Below are 12592 nucleotides of genomic sequence, written 5' to 3' on the forward strand. Positions count from 1 at the left end.
CATAGCGCTGTGCTTCCACGTTGCCTGAGGACATTTAATCTGATTGTCCTGCTGCTACTTCATATTCAACTCTGTATATGTCTTCCTCATTCCCTGACTGTAGTTCCATTATTTTTTTATTTATTTATTTATTTTTTTTTAGAGAGGAGAGAGAAAGGGAGAGAGAGAGACAGAGAGAGAAGGTGGGGAGGAGCTGGAAGCATCAACTCCCATATGTGCCTTGACCAGGCAAGCCCAGGGTTTCGAACCGGCAACCTCACCATTTCCAGGTCGATGCTTTATCCACTGCACCACCACAGGTCAGGCTGTAGTTCCATTATTATGCATCCTTTGTTTCTATCACTAGTACAGTTTCCCTGTCACCCAGTCATTGTCAGCTTTGATTCCACTCTGCCTAGTTCCTTTAGCCAAGAAATCAGTAGGCAGAAATCCATGTTTTCACATGTCTCAGTCCACTCCTGCCACTTCCTCAAGTCTTATTAGTTTGAATCTGTACCACTCTCAGAGTCTCCTAACAGACTTGCATGCTTCTTGTCTCCAGCCTGGCCAAGCCATTCTGTGCATGGCTCTCTAATCAGGCCTTCTTTTGTGTCTATCCCTTGCTCAAAAACTTTTCTGTGATTTCATTAGACAAAAACACATTCCAAACACTAAAGACAGGTCTTCATTTCATTAAACAGAAAATTACACTTGCAACTCTATTTCCAGGTATGTGTGTATATGCACACATGCATGTATACACACACACATGTAATTTTCCCCTCTTATATTGAGGTGTTCTACTTGAATGAGCTCTGGGAGAGCAGATATTTCCTTTATTTGGTGTACTGTTCTATATCTCATACCTAGAATGGTGCCTAAAACAAATAATTTTTGAATTAATGATGGCTTCCTCTTTCTGGAATGTTTTCCTTTCTGTCTATTTAAATCCTTTATATTCTTTAGCCCCCTGTTGAAGTCTCATCCTTTTATGAAGCTCTCATTCATCTTAGTTTATTGTGAAGGCTTCATTCTGCATTAACCAATAGGTATGGCAAATGCTGCTTCTTGGTTAAGTCTTTTTCTTTCTTTGGTTAACTTGATTATGTGGAGTTTCCCTGTGTGCATTCTCAACAGGGCCCAAAACTTGGTTCTTGCTGGGAGATGAAGAAACCCTAGATACTCAATGGTCGGTGGCTCTCTGAGGTTCAACTTGACCCAATGAAACCTTATTCCTTAGCATTTAACTTTATGAAAAGGGGCAACGCATGGCAATAAGGAAAAAGGTCTAAAAGGGCTCATAGGGGGCAACAATGAAAAATGTAAGAAACCCTGGTTAATGCTGTGGGCTAAGGGAAATGGTTATGTGAAATTTGCATGATGCGGAGGAAAGGAATCCTGAATGGATGAACTTAAGAAAAACTCGGGTCTTCCTCTTTCACCTCTATAAAGCTGTACCCCTCTGGCCTGAGACCTCGATCTCACTGGTTAGGTACTCACTTTGGGGAAAGCGGGGTGGGTTATCGTTGACATCCGAGAGGGTGATGTTGACCGTTGTGGTCCCAGACAACCCTCCAAGCTGTCCTCCCATGTCCTTGGCTTGGATAATCACTTCATAGTATTCTTTGGCTTCTCGGTCCATGTTCATGAGTGCCGTTCTAATTACACCTGCAGGGTAGAAACGACTTTGTTTTTAAAAACAAAACCGTCCAATTTTTAAGATTGAGTTCTAGGTTTCTCCCTTGTGCATTGTTAATACCTAGAGTCAAGATGCACGTCACCTGTACTTTATTAAACTTGAGGTCCGAATCCCAGCCTCAGAGAAGTGCGGTGCTGACACAGTAGGTGAGTAAATGCGTTCCCGTCGAAAGCGCAGAGGGCTGACTTCCTCTGGCTGCATTACCGAGGGAGTGCAGGAGGGGGCAGCAGCGGCCCTCTAACAGACTTGGGGACAGCGGTCCTGGCGATGTCATGCTGCTGTGTCTCACTAAAGGAAACTGCGGGCCCAGAAAACAGCTTCCTGTGTCTGCAAACCTATCATTTTAGCTCGACTCTTCTTCAGCTCTTCTTTCCTTTAGCCCCTAGAGCCCCTGCAGTGTGAATGACTCTCCTCTAAGAGACTCTCCCCTAGTCTGCTTTTTTCTGCCTCCCCAGTGCCTATCAGCAGGGTTGGACTTCTCATTGGCTTTTCCTTTTGTTATATGTTCATTCTGTGTTGTTATGTTCTGGTAACGTTGGTGCTTCACTAAGTTTTGTGAGCTAGGACACAAAAGGTGCTCTGAGTTATTTCGACCACGCATAAGGAACGCACTTCCCCAGACGGTGGGGGCAGTGTGCTAATATGGCTTCGTTAAGAGGAGTAGGAGTCAAAACGCAGCGAGTGTGTTTTGACCCTGCCGGGGATGTGTGGTCTTGTTTTATCTGCCGCTTAACCCTTAAAGTTGACTTCCATACACTCTAGGCAAAGATTAAAGACTTGTTTAGTGCAAGTTTACAACGTGCCCCTTGGCTAAACAGACCTTTACACGCCAAGGGAAGGGGTTGGGCACCACAAACCGCCCCCAGTTTAACCCTTACAATGTATATACTGCATTTTAGTAACAACATTCTAAAGTGAAATATGCAGAGTTTTCTTTCTTAAAATGCCCCATGGGCACAGCAATAACGATCATTTCATGTGTCTTTGACCTCAACACTAAAGATACCTCTGGGAGCTGTCAAAATAGTGTAAGGTTTCTCTTAGGACTTAAAGGACACATTACCCTCTTCCTGTCTGCACTTTTCCTCCCTGTGGGCACCCTCATATCCTCCCCATTTTTAGAATTGTTAAAGTCACTGTTTTATAGAACACCTAACTGTAGTCTTTTTTCCTTCCTCCTACTAATTTACACTCCTTCACTTTTTACCTTTATGATACAATTTTCTGAATGCCTGCTTCCCCTTAGGACTTCTGGGGAAAAAAATTCTATCAGGTTGCTAGAAAAAATGCATTTTTTCCTCTTTCAAATAAAGAGATAACTTTGAGCATGCACCACTGACTCTACCTCTGTGGCTGTAAGTTTCTTTACTTTGGGTACTTGCTAATTATTCTTAGGTCTTCAATTCTCCTGTATGTCAAATGGGAATAATGATACTTCCATGTATTTCACAAGTTCACAGTATTTCTAAGCTCAAATATGGTAATTTGCATAGAACTATTTTAAGAGGGAGAAAGCCTGGCACAAGTGCCATGTAATGATACAATTATTACTCTGCCAAACTCAAAAGCGTTCAAGGGAATTCTTCACGATAAAACAAATACTGAACTTGAAGCTCTCAGGTAAAACTGAAACAAAATGAAATAAACTTCCATTGATTTGTCCTTTTCTGCCACGTTGCTCCTACCCATCAGTTCTCTGCTGTCCCCCTTTTAGAGCCTCCCGCTCAACAGCTGCCTTTGGGGGGCACATCCCATGCTCTGTGCTCTTTTCCTATCAAATCCTGTCTACCAGCATCCATTCATTCTGGCCTTGTCCTCTGCTTGGTACAGGGGTAAAGAACATCAGCCCACTCGTCAGGGGATAGCTCTATAATGAGAAGCACTTTTTCAGGTCTCAGTTTCTAGTTTCCTTACCTATTAATTGAATAGTGATGGATTGTGTGATTTCTAGAAGGCTCTTTCTAGTTTCAAAATCAATGGTTCTAGTTCTATATTGAGCCGGGTTAATGTCAATCCTCTCAGGTCTTCTTAGAGTTATAAAAGGCCTTAATCCTTGGGAATAAATACAACCATAGTATCTTTTGAAGGCTAATGAGGAAGCACTTCTGGGTATGCAGGCCTTTGGGCCTCTCCAGTCCTACCCTGTCTGCACATAGCACTGCACTGCTCTTACAGTGCTGGTTTGCCTTCTTAATGCCCAGGCTTATACTAATTTTTCCTAGTTAATACACTCCCAGGAGGGTCCTTGGAAAGGAGAGTTGGCTCTGTCACAGTCACAGTTATAAATGATTAGGGGATAAAGCAAACACCCCTGATACAACTGTTGCATCAAATACCTGTTTTGGAGTCCACAGAAAAGTACGGTTGGCCCTGAAGAATGCTGTATACTACCCGGGCACTGTTGCCGTAGGTTGGGTCATCAGCATCTGTGGCTGTCACCTGGATAACAGAGGTCCCTGAGGAAGAGAGATGGTGGAAGCCTGGTTAAGTTGAGTTGCTAAAGGCTGAACTCAATCCTACATGGGCAATCTGAAGGCTTGCTAATGTATGTTTGCTTTCTTGGAAGGGCCTGTTCCTAGGTCAGGCATCTATAACTCATATCTTATACCTCTTTAGAGAGCAGGGATGTGAATTATGTTTTAAATTCTTAATAACCAGTAAAGACAACACAGTTTTGGGGTCTTCATTGCTCTTGATTTTACCAAAATGCTTCTCCTTTATGAATCAAACATTAACCATCTATCCATCCATCCATCCTTCCATCCATCCATCCATCCATCCATCCTTTTTAAAAAACTAGAACTGAATAACAACTCCAGGCTTATTATTAATATTATTACTTTTTTTTTTTTTTTTTACTAGAGTTGATTTCAGTAGTTTACTGCCTAAGGACTTGGTTGTCACTTTTGGTTCAGTTTTATAATTTGTTAGCTGTTCTTCACATTCTCTCCTTTTCTACATTTGGACAGGAGGACCGTCTATAGAGGAATCACTCTGTATGAGAATCACTGAATCTCTTCCTTACCCACTGGTGACATTTCTGGCACAGTGGCCACATAAGGTCCATCCAGAAACTTGGGCTCATTGTCATTGATGTCCTGGATTTTAATGATGAACTCTGACTCCGGCTCCATTGGCCTGCCTGTCCGCCTGTCCAGGGCTTGAGCCCTTAGCGTGTACTGGGCCCTTTCCTCTCGGTCGAGCCTCTGAATGGCATGGATGTCCCCAGTGGTGTCGTCGATGGTAAACACGATGCCTGCACCTTCTCCTGAGAGGATGTATTTGATGGATCCATCCCCCCTGTCCATGTCTGAATGAAGCTGGGGGAAAAGCACCGAAATCTCATTAGGGATAACGAACAGGTGTCAGAAAGAAATTGATTTTTAGTTTGCTCCTAACATATGTTCTCTTTTCAAACAGGAAGAATTTTTAATTCAAATGTTTAAATTGTCTACAAAGAACTAATATTCATTGAACATAATTGCATCATAGAGCAAACATAAGTTGGGGAATAAGTAAAGTTTTCCACATCACATTCAGCATCCCAAACTTACTACTTTTTTTTAAAGTCTCTCTCCTTGAGAAATAGAGAAAATAGTAAGGAACTCCAGGAAGTGTAGGTCCCCAACATGAGAATAGGAACAAGGCGAATAGGCAAAACCAGCCTTTCCATTAATTTTATTTTTTAAATGGAGAGTCCTGAACATTTTAAAATAAAAAAAGTGTTGATGTAACTTAGGCTTTGGAGTTTCAGAAACTATGACAATTTTAAGTTGGCTGAAAACCTGGTGAAATGATTGGAAATAGGCTGTGGCTGTGCCCTGGATGCGGTTGGACTTCTGGGGTCTGCAGTGCCCGAGTCTGGGCTCCTGTTCTGCACTTCCTCGCAGCAGACTGTGCCCGCTGGTGCCCCAGCTGCCCAAGTGGATGACAGCGGCTGGTTATCATTCTTTGCATCAGTGCCTCTCTTTCTTCGGTGGGACCAGTTCCTGCCCTCGTAACTGGATCACACAAGTCTGTAAGTGGATGCTTGCATTAGGGACATGCTTTTATGGGCTCATGCAACTGTATTTTCTTCCAAATGACTTTGTAATGACTCTTGAAAGGAGTCCAGGGGCACTGTTTTCATATTAAACCTAGAAATAAATTTCTGCATCTCTAATTATAGACAATGTATATAGGTGGCAAGAACCCTGGAATTTTGTACTATGTATAATTACCAGTCTCTCTCTAAAGGGAGCAACAAAAAATTAGTTATGTTTAGTCTGTTACCACTAACTCTGTTGTAGCTGGGGTCATTAGCATTTTGAGTAGTTTGGAAAAGTGTATGAGATTTAGTTTATAAAACACAACCAGTGTTAGGCTTAGGCCAGAGAGGCAAATATATGTCAGTTATAAATTGAGTACCCTTTGACAAATTATTGTTTATAACTCTTAAAAGTTCTCATATTAGACATAAATGTAGAGAACAATGTGAATACTTATTTGCAGGGTTGTTGGTATCATTAGAAATTAATGAGGTCCTGGCCACTTGGCTCAGAGGTAGAGTATCAGCCTGGTGTGTGGAAGTCCAGGAGAAGTGAACATCTGCTCCCCCCTCCCCCCTCCCCTTCTCACTCTCTTTCTCCTGCATCCATGGCTTGAATGGTTTGAGCAGGTTGGCCCCAGGTGCTGAGGATGGCTCCATGGCCTCACCTCAGGCACTAAAATAGCTTGGTTGTCGAGCAACAGAGCAGCGGTGCCAGAGGAACAGAGCATGGCCCAGTAGAGGGCTTGCTGGGTGGATCCCAGTAGGGGTACATGGAGGAGTCTGTCTCTCTGCCTCCCTGCCTCTCAATTAAAAAAGAAAAACAGTTTAATGAATACTTACTTTGAAGGGCTATTGGGATCATTAGAAATTAATGGATATAAAGCATCTAGCACAGCATTTTCCATAATAAGAACCCTATAAATGATGCCAATTATGATGATGATATATGTGCATAAAGACAAGGGTGTTAACATGCCCAGCTCATCTCTGCTCCCTACAAACCTTCAGGCATGTAGCAGAGTCGGCAGAAACACCTGTTGGCTTTTTAAAATGCATAGCCCACTGGCAAGAGCTGCAGAAGGCTGCCTGAAGCATTGCTGGGACTGTGTGACGCTGAGGATTAAGTGGCACAGACACCAGGAGGACACTTGAAAATGGATTCACAGCGTCCTCAGATGAGGATAGTTGTGAGGCTGTGGCTGGCTTTGAGCTGACCTCGGACTGACTTGTGGCCAGATCATGCAGGCAGAGCAACCTGGCTGCCTGGAGGAGTTCAGCTATGTCTTATCCATGGACGGAAATAAGAGAACAAAATTGACCGAAAATAGCTGTGGGTCTCTTTCTACTTAAAGAATTCTGTTTAGAATACAAAGTGCTCATATTTCCTCATTCTATATACAGTTCATTATTTTTCACAATCTTCTATTTATGCAGTTAAAAAAGCAGAGGTGCCCAGCTGTTACTATGTAGACTAGAAAGCCATTTTGTTCAGACCTGGCCACAAAGAAATGAAAATCCATTCCATGTGAACTGTGTTCCAGGCAGAGGAATGGAGTCAGGAGAGGAAGGGCAAGGATCTCAGGATTTTTTAAAAAAGATTTTATTTATTTATTTTAGAGAGGGGAAAGAAAGAGAGAGAGACAGAGAGAAAGGAAGGGGAGGAGCAGAAAGCATCAACTCCCATATGTGCCTTGACCAGGCAAGCTCAGGGTTTGAACCAGCAACCTCAACATTCCAGGTTGGTGCTCTATCCACTGCGCCACCACAGGTCAGGCTCAGGATTTTTTTAAAATTAAAAAATATATATGCATGCATGTGTTTACATATATGTATATACATAAAGATGGACTGTAAATAATTTAAAGGTATGTGGCATAGGACTTTGATGTAGAATGAATGGGTTAATTCAGGGGTTGGCAGATTAGGGGAAAAAGAAAGAATGGAAGCTGACATAAAGAACCCAAGAGTGTTTTGAGATGTTCTGTTTGTCATCTAAACAGGTTTGTTCTCTGAACCTGCACAAAGCTAAGCATACCTGTGCTCACCATAGGCCAAGTTTAAGTGTTCTGCCCATGGAGAGAGCTTGGCCAAACATCTCTGCTGCGGGAGGAAGTTGTGGTTCCTCAGCAGCCGTCTGGCAGGCTGATGTTAATAGTTTGGACTGAAACTCAGAGCTGTTATCTTTGTTTTCATCTAATGCAGAGGAACTGGAAGAATTTGAAGAACTCTCTAGACTGTGAGTTCCTTCAAGTGAGGAACCATGTGGCTTTCATCTTAGTGTGGGTCCTCACATGTAGTAAATTCTCAGAAAGTTTATTGAAAGAATGGTATAAGACTAGGGTTAAAGCTTTTTGTGACATTATTTTACCTTTGTTTGAAAAGAGCTAGCAAGTATCTTTCAAGTAGCTTCTGAGTGTGTGTTTGCTAGTGGGTCTGTGAGAGAGAGGGAAGGGAAGGAGAGTGAGGGAGGAGGGGGGAGCCAGGGACATCAACAGAGAGACGGGAAGGGCCTCTCATGACCAGGCAGAGCACAGCTATGGGAGGGGCCAGGATCTGGTTTCTGGGGAGCATGATTGTATCAGTTCAGGATCCATTCAGGGAACACATCCAACACCAATTATTCTAGCGCAGAATGAATATGAAAAGGCACAAGGCACGAAGGGAACCCTGAGGTGTAGGAGGCAGTGCCCTGTGGCTGGGGCAGCAGGGTCAAAGGCTGGGGCTCTTAGAATCAAGGTGTTTGGGGGAGGCTGGGCCTGAGAGCTCAGGGGAGGGAGGGCTGCTCTCTGGGGCTGGGGATTCAGGGGCTTGGCGGAGGTGTCCCCAGCACCCCCTCCCACAGAGCGAGGGGTGGGAGAAGGGATGCTGTCCTTGGTGCTGATATTAGGGGTCCGTGCGGAGGCCGGTGCTGGGAGTGTGGAAAGAACCCGGAAACTGGAATACTTGCTGGCTGGGTACAAGGAGCAAGCCCCTTCCCCCCTCCTCCTGCCTCTTGTGGTTCTCCCTCTAGAACATTCTGCTCTCACGACCTCATCAGGGAGCTGGTTGGGAAAGGAGAAATTGTGGCCTGTCGAGTCCCAGCACCAGTGTCGCCAAGTTGAGAAGGAAAGCGTGAATGCAGAGCTGAGAGACGCCGCCTAATAACCAGCACAGAGCTGTGAATTTCGCATAGGGCTCACTGGCCGTGGAGTGCACGTTTGCTTGTGCAGATTGCAAGGAAGAGATCTTAACTTTTTTCTAAGTCACTCAGCAAATTGGCACAGTGATAAAAATGTTTTATATGTGTCTCTTGTTTAATTCAGCTGACACTGCCTGAGCACCAGGCCTTTGGCGGAGGGCAGGGAGGTGCTACAGTGAGGTTGGCAGCACACAGTTATGTGTTTCTTGGGAAAACTCCCCCCCCCTCCAATCTTTTAGACAGAATAAGATGCGTGGATATTCTGCATATCCTAATAATATTTAGTCTATACAATCTTCAGCCAAAGGAGTAGTGAATGATGGGAAGGACACACAGATTATGAAAAATCCTAGTTGATGTAGGATTTTAAACACAAGGGTGAGGTCCAGTCCTCTGGCCTGCTTTTGTAGTGCCTTGTGTGGTTCCAGGAATGCAGTAAGTGCTCTAGTTTGAGGTCAGACGGCTTCCGTGCAGTTGTTAACCTCAGCATGACTTGAAAGCATGAAGCCGTGCACAAACACAAGCTCTCTGCATCCCCTCTTTGCATGTGTCAATAGAATCTAGCTTTAACTGCACACCACCTGTCCTGGAAAGCCCGGTGTGGGTTGTGTAAGGCCATACCAATCTCTGCAGGTAATTGTTGCCATACTCCTTTCTGAAATAAGCAAGTAATTTGGGTGGGCTTTCTAAACAGACATCTTCCAGAGCTCGAGGTGACAGCTGGGGCCCTGTGGTGTAAAGTGAATGAAGGTAGATGAACTCTCTTAAAAGAGAGTGGAGGGGGAAAGTGCCTGGGTAAGTGAATAGATAATTATCTTTTCATGTGGAGGTAGCACACCCACTACCAGGTAGAAACTTCCACTGGTTGCTGGTGTGTTGGCTGGACATGACTTTAGGGATGCACCGGGTGTCCTGTGTCATGGGTCAAGGTGATTAGGACACAGTGAGCACTAATCATGAGTATAGCAGCTGCTACACAGCTAAGTGCTCCCAGCTTCAGGAAACAGTCAGGCTTGGATAGATTCTTGGTCCCATCCTAGCACCATTGACTCTTCTGTGTATCTTTCAGGGCTAGGTCTAAAGTCAGGACTTCATGCAGGGTGACATTAATGAGGCCCATTTCTTCAGTGTCAGATTTCGGTGTATATTTTGATCTGGGCTTTTTCTGTTACCTTTTGTGTAACTTGGAGCAATGACCATGTGAGCCAGGTTCTCCAGGCAGTGGTGTCTTGTCCATACTCCCTCCAGCACTGTTACAGTGAGAACTGATCTCTGTGTGAATGTGACTGACGCACATACCGTGGTAGCCCAGAAGAATGTTAGGGACCTTAGCCTTTCTGCAGTTTTGTGTGTCCAGTTCTGTGCTGGGTTTTCAGCGTTGGGAGGTGTAGAGAAGGCTATTGGTGGCATCTAAGTTTCTGCCCTTGAGAGGGTAGAAGAGGGCTCCAGACTGTCAATGCATATAAAGCAATTACGGAATATATATGTGTGTTCTTAATTTTAACAGTAGCTGTGTGTTCCTAGTTACAGGAACATTTTATAACTATTGGGTAGTTGGAAGTCTTTGGAATTCTGAATGATGGAAGATGTGTTCCCATGGACACATCACCTGGGATGCTGAGGAGTTTGGATGTGACTGAATGGAGAGCAAGGGGCACATGTCTTGGGCAGGGCAGTAGTGTGGATGTATATATCTGGCGTAGGGACAGATGTATGTGTGTCAGGGCCAGTAAGGAGACCAGCTCAGCAGGATCAGAACTAAGTTTGAGAAACTGGGGGGGAGGCTGGGTAAGGGAGGAGGAGTCGTTTCTGAAAGCCATGGATGAGAGCCGGGCCCTCGGCTGAGCACTGGACAGGCCCCGTGCTTTCCTACTCAGAGCAGCACCGGCACGGAAAGGTGCTCTGAGGAGGTGAGTGGCCTGAGCCCCGGGGGAGCAGGGGATGGCTCTCTGCAGGGAGGCGGGCAGTGGCTGCTTGGTTCTTCTGATCACGAGGAACAGGGGGCCCGGAGAGGGTGAGGTGAGTCTGAGAACAGGAGTATGGACCAGATGTGGTGATGCCATCCGTGGAGAAAGGAGAAGGAAACAGCGGGTCCTGAGAAACCGCTAACACGGTTGCTGTTGTGACCATGACCACTGCCACCATGATTGCCACGAAGCAACGATTGTGAAAACTTTCCTCTGAGCCAGGTGCTGTGCTAAGTGCTTCATGTGTGTGAGGCTAGTTCATTCTTACTGCACCGTTCATCGTTCTGGAGCCTCCTCTGTGTGCTAGATGCTGTGCTGGGCCTTGAGGCTAAAGTGGGAGCAGTGTCCTTGACTCATTGAGCGTCTAGTCCATTCGGGGGCTTCAGACAATGCACGTGTAAGTAAACACGTCAACTAGATCCCATTGGTTGTGATGAGAGCTGGGAAAACAAGGGTGGTGAGAGGGTCCAACAGAAGGGCCTACCTTAGAGGGTGGTCCAGAAAGACCCAGATCCAACGAGGAGGAGGCAGCCCTGAGAGCGGCAGGGGAAGGGCGTTTTGTTATGAGCTAACGGAAGGCACAGCTGGGCAAGTTGTAGGAACCAACACAAGCAGTGTCCCTGGAACACAGGACTGGGAGACAGTGGCATGTGACTTGGGAGGCCAGGGAGCACACTGGGTCGGGGAGGAATGGGGGAGGAGTTTGTTTGGGAAGGAAAATAAGAGTTCCTTACTAGACACACTGCATTTGGGAGGACTTTGTGTCAGACGTGTGGAGCTGTCACAGATGCAGGAGGTGTATGAGTCTGCAGCTCGGGTGCATGTCTGAGTCGGAGGGGGGTCTTGGACTCAGTGGTGTACAGCCCACCCCGGGAGTGAGTGTGGGCAGAGCAGAGGCCCGGGCGGAGTTTGTCAGACCTCCAGGGACTGGGGTCGGGGAGAAGGAGAGGACCGGAAAAGGCTGAGAGGCAGGAAAGAGGTCATGTGGAGGTCATGAAGCTGAGAGACAGTGAGTCAAGAAGGGCGGACTGGTCAGCAGTGTCCCAGGTCCCTGTTGGGTGGTTCCATAAAGTGAAACCATTGGCTTTGGCAGTGAGCAGTCCTTAGGAGCATGGAACACACACTTCAGTGCCGCAGTGGTGGGAAGAGAAGGCAGGTAAGGGCTGTGAGAGGTGGGTGGGAGTTGAGAGAGTTTTTGTAGACAGCCTTGGAGAAGTTATAGCTCTCTAATTATCCCTATTAGACATTTGAAGAAACAGAGGCTAATGAGGCTTGGTGACTGAGGAGCAGGGTTTTGAACCCACGTGTGTTTGACTGTGAAACTCCTAGCCTTTGTGCTAAACAAGTGTTTATCACTTGAATGAATTATGTATTTGCTAATTAGTTCCCTGTTTCCCATTTTCTCTCACTTGGTTGGCTTTCATAAAATGGTTTCTAATTAACAACCAAATAATATAAACATAGGAGAAAGCCTGGATTAGAATGAAATAGCTATATCAAGGGAATTCGAATATAAAGTTTATAGGTATATTCCTTGATTGTCTGCAGCTACCCTTTAGGATAGAGCACAAGCTCGTATCTTCTGAAATAAAGAGGGTTTTCTTCTTTTCCCCCCCCATTAAATTTGAGCCTCAGGCAATACCTGTGGAAATGCTTTGGGGAGGAAAGGAAAAGCCCTCTGCCTCCCGTTTGTGTCCCCCCTGGTTCCTTTCTTCCCTCCTCGTTCCCAAGGCCGCTGC

The 12592-nt window shown here is 45.4% G+C and overlaps 1 protein-coding gene across 1 annotated transcript in view; it reads right to left on the reverse strand.

The window, feature by feature from the left end:
• Positions 1-12592, reverse strand: part of CDH20 (cadherin 20) — a 194733-nt gene that overhangs the window by 34637 nt on the left and 147504 nt on the right. The window contains exons 3-5 of the mRNA XM_066247016.1: positions 4704-4998; positions 4015-4134; positions 1480-1647 (exon numbers count right to left, since the gene is read on the reverse strand). Coding sequence (XP_066103113.1) covers positions 1480-1647; positions 4015-4134; positions 4704-4998 — 583 coding nt within the window. The remainder of the gene's footprint in view (positions 1-1479; positions 1648-4014; positions 4135-4703; positions 4999-12592) is intronic.

Source organism: Saccopteryx bilineata, chromosome 11, assembly GCF_036850765.1.
Source record: "Saccopteryx bilineata isolate mSacBil1 chromosome 11, mSacBil1_pri_phased_curated, whole genome shotgun sequence".
Classification (NCBI taxonomy): Eukaryota; Metazoa; Chordata; class Mammalia; order Chiroptera; family Emballonuridae; genus Saccopteryx; species Saccopteryx bilineata.